Source organism: Helianthus annuus, chromosome 5, assembly GCF_002127325.2.
Source record: "Helianthus annuus cultivar XRQ/B chromosome 5, HanXRQr2.0-SUNRISE, whole genome shotgun sequence".
Taxonomy (NCBI): Eukaryota; Viridiplantae; Streptophyta; class Magnoliopsida; order Asterales; family Asteraceae; genus Helianthus; species Helianthus annuus.
Genome location: NC_035437.2, coordinates 85,675,873 through 85,682,835, shown reverse-complemented (window position 1 = coordinate 85,682,835; position 6,963 = coordinate 85,675,873). Strand labels below are relative to the sequence as shown.

General features: G+C 35.4%; 1 protein-coding gene across 1 annotated transcript; it reads right to left on the bottom strand.

Moving 5' to 3' along the window:
• Nucleotides 1-2,042: 2,042 nt before the first annotated feature.
• Nucleotides 2,043-6,740, bottom strand: LOC110940490 (diacylglycerol kinase 5). Its single transcript, XM_022182025.1, has 12 exons — nucleotides 6,533-6,740; nucleotides 6,083-6,411; nucleotides 5,416-5,544; nucleotides 4,678-4,763; nucleotides 4,474-4,591; nucleotides 4,338-4,386; nucleotides 4,177-4,259; nucleotides 4,015-4,082; nucleotides 3,742-3,816; nucleotides 3,257-3,350; nucleotides 2,622-2,741; nucleotides 2,043-2,533 (listed from the first exon to the last, which is right to left on the bottom strand). Exons 1-12 carry the CDS (start codon nucleotides 6,723-6,725, stop codon nucleotides 2,192-2,194), a joined length of 1,686 nt encoding a protein of 561 aa, XP_022037717.1. The 5' UTR covers nucleotides 6,726-6,740; the 3' UTR covers nucleotides 2,043-2,191.
• Between the last annotated feature and the right edge of the window lie 223 nt (nucleotides 6,741-6,963).

The window sequence follows — 6,963 nt, the reverse complement described above, 5'->3', positions numbered from 1 at the left end:
TTTAGTAACCTTTACGCGGCCCGCCTGAGGCCTGTTAGCAAGATTTTCAAATCTTTTTCATTATTGCAGTTGGCCTTTGGCGTTTCGAATGGGTAACTTTGCGTTTTGGGCCTCTTTTATTTACGTATAAGGGCCTCGTGACTTTTACCCGCACCGTTAAGTCCTCGGTTAGTTTATTACTACCCGAAAAGTCCTAACTTTCAATGTTGACGCTTTTAACCCCTCGCAGACGAATTTGATCATAACTTTCTCGTTTTAAAACGGAACCTTGCGAAATTTATATCATACATTCTAGTGAGCGTAATTTACTGTTACAAAGTCTTGGGTTTGTTAAAGGGTCACTCAGAGGTATAACTTAAACATGCTAACACATTTAACCCTTGTAGTTTGTAATCTCTCACTTTCTTCCACATTTCGTTCTGTACGATCCACGATTTATTCGTTTGAAGGTACGAGCATCATTTAGGGTTACTATACAGTATATTTATCCCTCGTTGACATTTTGAACCCTCGGATTCACATACTTTCAATGTTTGTCAACTTTAGTCCTTATTTAGCATTCATTACCACGTGTAAACTTATGACACGTGTCAATACATTATAGGACGCAAAATTTCGAGGTGTTACAGCTGGTTATGCGTGAACGCTTTTCATACTATATGTATGCTAAACTTGTGTACTCACCTTTACATTATTGTATTGACTTTATTTTAACGTATGTGATAGGTTGATGATTATCGTATGCTGCAAATGGATAGGAAGTCTAGAAACCCACAATAAAATCTAGGTTGTCGGACTTGTTTTGTTTGAGAGACATGATATCTGTATGACATTTGTTGGAATGTTTGTTTAATATGGGATATTAAACTTGTTAAATATTGGTAATGAATAGTCGTTATGGATTCTCTCGAGCAACCTATTCGCATCATGCCGCACCCCGATGATTCCGCCATCGGTTGGGGTGTGACATAAATGATTGATTAGTTTTCATCAAGAAGATCTGCTCGTGTTATGTGCCAGTCAGATTCGGTCTTCGGAGCAATACGAAGTATGTGCGAAGATGTGGACTAATGCTGCTACAAATGTGAAAGAGTATCGGCTGAGTGTTGGTACTAACACTAGAGCAGGTGCAGGTGCGAGTAGTGCCTGAGGAAATGCTTGAAGAATGATTGAAGGCTTATACAATAGGGCTAGGGTTATTGATATCTTTGTTAAAATCCGGACTAGGGACAAACAGGTACAGTGTCTTTTCTTATTATTTTAAATTAATTTTTTATGTTTTTGTAACTTGTCTATTTATACTAATAATCGAAGAACAAACGTACATATTATTAAAAGTAACTTACATTAATTATTATTATTATTATTATTATTATTATTATTATTATTATTATTATTATTATTATTATTATTATTATTATTATTATTATTATTATAAGTTGACACTATTTATTGCGTGGGATGTGGATAGTCATTATAATAATTTTTTAACTTTATTTATTTTGTTATTTATTATTATAGCTAATTTGATTATGTTTTTTTTTTTCTTATAACTTTTAAGGTACGGTTAGGTATGAGCTCGGTACCGTACTAATACCGAAAGTACCGATCCTGAAAATCGCAAAAAATGGGTACCAATTCTGGTACTGTAAGTGCTCGGTACAATACCATATCGAAAATACCAATCCCAAAAAACGCAAAAAGTGGGTACTGGATTGGTACCAAAAATGGCCCGTAAGGTTTGATTTCGGTACCGCGTACCATTTGCTGATCCCTAGGTACGATGCCTTATTAAATTTCCAAGTATGCCGTTTTGGCATGCCGATTTTTATATATGTCTCGATATAATTTTGTTTTTTGAAAACCGCGTTGTGAGTCGTATTCCAAGTAAAAAAAATAAGAAAAAAAATGTCTTACTATGTTCAAAAAACTAAGTTTGTCCACATTTTTGAACAAGGAAAAATTGGGTTTTTTTTAAGCAGGAATTGTGCTATTCTCCCAATTTCCAAGTTTGAAATTTGAGTAATTAGCAAACAACACACTATTGAAGTTCTCCAACTGCTATTTATAAAAGATCTTTAAGTTATCTTCAATCAACAAACATCATGTAGGTTTATTATGTTTTATATCCAAACTTGAACAGAGGATAATCACATGCTAACTGTCTCGCATAAGGCATGAAGAATCCAAACTAACTGATGCGAGAAATGTCGACATCTTCCAGCATCTTAAATGTTTCTGCAGCACCAAACTTTCTCCACTCTTCACCTGAAGGAGTAGCATGTTCATTATCACTGTCATCATCATAAACGCCTTCATGTTCACCTTCAGAATGAGTTGTTGATGGATCTTTAACACTTTTTGAAATGCAATTTTTTGTTGCAAGCATCTTCACCCGTCCATGGTGTGAGATTTCAACAGTCGTGTCGCTGTTCTCGTCTACTGGGAGAGGTTGTTTCCAAGGTTCCCCGTCCATCCGCATGTATGTGCAGTCTGCGCCGCCCTTATGGAACTCAAATCTTACTCGGTGTGTCTGAACACAGACAAAAAACAAAAACAAAATCAAATCAAATTTTGTTTTCTAATACTTAAATACTATAAATTTTGGACGCGATCATAACCTGCGCAAGACGTGTCCCATGTCCCTTTCCCTTAGGTGCAAGCAGAAAGAGCCCATGCCATGCGTCTCTGAATCCAACAATCTCTATAAGTCCGTCATCAACATATGGTGGTGTAAGAACCTGAAAGAAAACATTAAATAATATGCCTTTAAATTTTTGAAGACCACGTGGCCAACAAAAGGTGTGTTTACATAGGATTCGGATCAACGGAAAACTCCTACGAGTTATGAGAACTTAGAGATCTCGGCCTTCCCGTGCGAGTTTTGCCCCCATTTTTTTCACACCCATAGATTAAAATGTTACAAAGAGGGCCGTAAAAAAAATTCAAAGTAGTAATGTTTTTCGGCCCCTTACAGCTAGCATTTTCCTATTTGTGGTAAATCTAACTTGATTTTTTTTTTCTTTTTTTTTTATTTGGAAAAGTTGATTTTTTTTCCAGGATTTTTGGTAAAAAAAAATGTGAAAAACCTTTCGTAAGGCCAATTCTCTAAGTTCTCACAACTCATACAAGTTTTAATTTTACCCTAACCCTATATATATAAAGTCAAAAAGATAAGAAGGGGAGAGGTACAAAGACAATCAAGTTAGGTTTATCACAAATAGGAGTATGGAAGAATAGTAAAAATGATACTAACCTCACCAGTTTTGTTTTGTTTTGGATTTGGTGTTCCCCAAGGATTTAGTCCCCCAGAGAAGCTAGGCAAGTTAAGGCATAAAATTGACCTGATACTGCAAGTCAACAAGGATAATGTTACGTTGGAACAATAGTTAATTAAATAAACATATGCCAGAAATCAATTGACCAGTGCACCAAAAATAGTAGGTAAACTTTCGTTTTGCTCCCTGTGGTTTGGTCACTTTAACGGTTTTGCCCCAAACCTTTAAAAATAGCCATTTTCCTCCAATAGCTTGCTATGGTTTTTTCATTTTGCTCCCTGCTGCGGGGAGCAAAATGGAAAAACAGACAATTTGGATGGAGTTAGAGGCGGGGAGCAAAATGGAAAAACCATAGCAAACTATTGGAGGAAAATGGCTATTTTTAAAGGTTTGGGGCAAAACCGTTAAAGTGACCAAATCACAGGGAGCAAAACGGAAGTTTACTGTATATATTATTTATTACCTATGATGTATCTTGAGTTCTTTCCATCCCCCATGCCTTTGCATAATCTTAACCTTCATAATCTGGGCTATATTCCTGTCATAAAAATAAATTATCATAAGTTAATATTTCATAATACCCAAATCAACCTACTTAGAAAACAAAAACTAGCCAAATCAACTTATTTCTTGAAGGATGAGTCATGATTGCCACATATACAATATATTAACCAACCCAATTGCATCCCTAGTCTCCTTTTATATTTCATGAAACGAGCAATGTTTAAGAACTCACTTTGATGATGGTTGGAAGAGAGGCGCCGCAAACCAACCTTGAGCGCAACCGATCTTTGCATATGTGCTCTACAGAGAAAACCACATGATCACTATGGAGACATAGTTTCCCTGCACACGCACATGGATACCTGTATTAAATGATAAAATGCTTATATCATACCTGATTCGTCAACTGGTTTTTGAATTTTTCTGGATGCAACTTGCGCTCACAATGAAATGCATACGATACTTGAGCATCCATGCCTATGTACCACAGATTTTTACAAATTAAATAAGTGATTTTATAAGATTTACCACAAAAAGACTCAAGAGTTGACTTACCCATGCTGAAATAGTTCCAGAATCCACCACGAAATGTGTTATAACCTGACTGAGAACATTTACCAAGTGCATGTGAATAAAAATGCAACAAGCAATTTTCAAATTTTACAGAACAAAAACAACTTTTTATTATTACCACATTAAGTTCATCAGTATCAGACACGCGATTGAATGCATGCAAAGAATGTGGTAACTCGAGGGGTGCAATGGGATCACAAGAGCCGGCAGATTTCATCCTCATAAGAATGTGCCAGCTGCATTTGCGTTATATGGAAAGTTGATTGCAAATATAAAGTTTATTCATTTCGAAATCTATCGATAGAAGAAAAAATAGGGATACCTGTCTATCTCCATTTCTTTTCCTTCAGAAACTTGCTCCAAGAATTTTAAAACAGATCCACGATCGGTTCCTGGATTCTTCTTTCCCTGAATCTCAAAACATCATAGTTAAATTTTTTTTAAAACAACAAAGGATTTATACTTTATAACAGAAAATGTGTTAAAAGTGTGCACATTACTGCTTTATAGAACAGGTAACCTTAAGTTGAACTGATATTAATTATTAAATTAAGTTAACTATTGTTAGAGGTGACAATTCAGGCTATACTTTGACTCCAACAGGTCAACCAAGTATTCTGTTAAAGATTAAATAAAATGGAAACAGGTTGAATAGGTCAAACGGGTCGAAAGTCACTCAATGTCTATTTAAAATGCATAGAACACCCTAATTTTTTTTTTAAAAAAGAATGTAGGTCACCACTTTAACAGTATTGCTTTTAAATTCTGTAAATGTACATATACATACATATGTAAAACTTTTAGAAAATAAAACGAAAAAAAGTGTTTGTGGGTCAGTTGGACCCACTAAAAATTAGCCCTCCGGACCTGAACCGGAACCCAAACCCGATTTGACCTGTTACCCAACCTGTCTATTTTGCTACTTGTAGCTATTACAGAAGAAGGTTGTAAATAGAAGCACGCCTTCCAATTTATGATCGACCTTGATCATATTATACACCTGCAAGTTCCATCCTTTATTCGCCCTAAAGAATTAAAAGATAACCAAGGTAACTCTTACCCAACCAAATGCAAATGGGAGATTGTTTCCGGTCCCTAAAGGCACGGTTGCTATTGGTGGCGGATAGGGTAATTTCAGATCACTAACAACTCCAAGCAGCCAACCAGCAGTTCCATCTCCTCCAGCAACCTGTCCATGTCACCATTATTCATTTTAAACATAGATACAATCTTGGTTTTAAAGGTTGCGCTTGGGGAGCTGGAAAACGCCTCATGTATTTCTCTGGTCAAAATTAGAGTTGTTCAAAAAGCGTGGCTCGCTCGCTTAAACCAATTTATTGTTCTTGTTTCTTACAACTATCCAAAATTTTTGTAGATAAAAAGAATTTGTTTGATACAAGAACAATAAAGAATATCTCTTTGTTTCTGATATTATAATAGAAATGCACGAGCTGGCTATAGCTTTTTTGGAAGCCGAACTTGAGCTCAACATTTCGGCTCGTTTAACATCGATCCCAACTTGGCCTGGCACGACTCATCTTGTTTACAACCCTCGTCAAAATCAGGGTTTGTATCATATGCAAAAACAATCAAAGGATATTGATTAAAGTTTATTCACTTTTGGGACTTGAAAGCCTCAGAGCAAGTCGCGCTTTTTCAATCTCGAATAAATATGTAACCTACACAATGCAATGCAATGCAAATTCAATTTGGATAAACAAACTCACAATTACTCGCAACTGCTTCTCAATTTTAGCAGCCAATTTATCTCCATCAACTTTGAGCTTTTCCAAAGTTAGGTACATTCTACGCAACACTTGATCAGGAGCATCTTCACCCAAATCAAAAACCTGATTTTGATTCAACACAGAACGGTATGTAATAAGAAGTTGGCCACCCAACTGACCACCACTTTTGGAGTTGATAAACACGAGTGTCGGACATGCAGGTGGTTCAGAAAGATCCTCAACAGTTCCACCGGCAACAAGTATGTAATCCGGAATGTAGAATTTGTTTAAAAACTCCTTTTCAGAAGACGGATGCTGGTTCTTCATTTCTGGAAGCAAAAATCATACGAAAATGAGTTGTAAAGTAAACACAGGTTCAAACAATTTGAAATTCGGGATTTTAAGGAGCGAAGTAATTTAGGTCAAACTTTGGGGGAATCATTGACGTACCTTCCAGCTTCGGAGACGAGATGAAGAAGGTGAGTGTTGAAGTTTGACTTGAATCTTTGATATTTTTTTTAATTGTAGTCGCTGCCAATTCGTGAAGAGATTCTGAATAAAAGAAGATGCAGAAGTATGTATAGTGTGGTGGGGTGGATGCCACTGATTGATGATGGTGTAATTTAATGGCAGGGTCAAACATGTGATGAAAGAGAAATTGACAAAACTAATACATTTAGATATTTGTAGTTTTTTTTTTTTTTTTTTTTTTTTTTTTTTTTTTTTTTTTAACTTCGGCTCTGTATACATAGGAACATGGGTGTCCATGTTTCGGTTTGGTTTTATTATTATTATTATTATTATTATTATTATTATTATTATTATACGTATAAAAATAAACTCTTGATAAATAGTATTTTATAAATATTTATTATTTATTT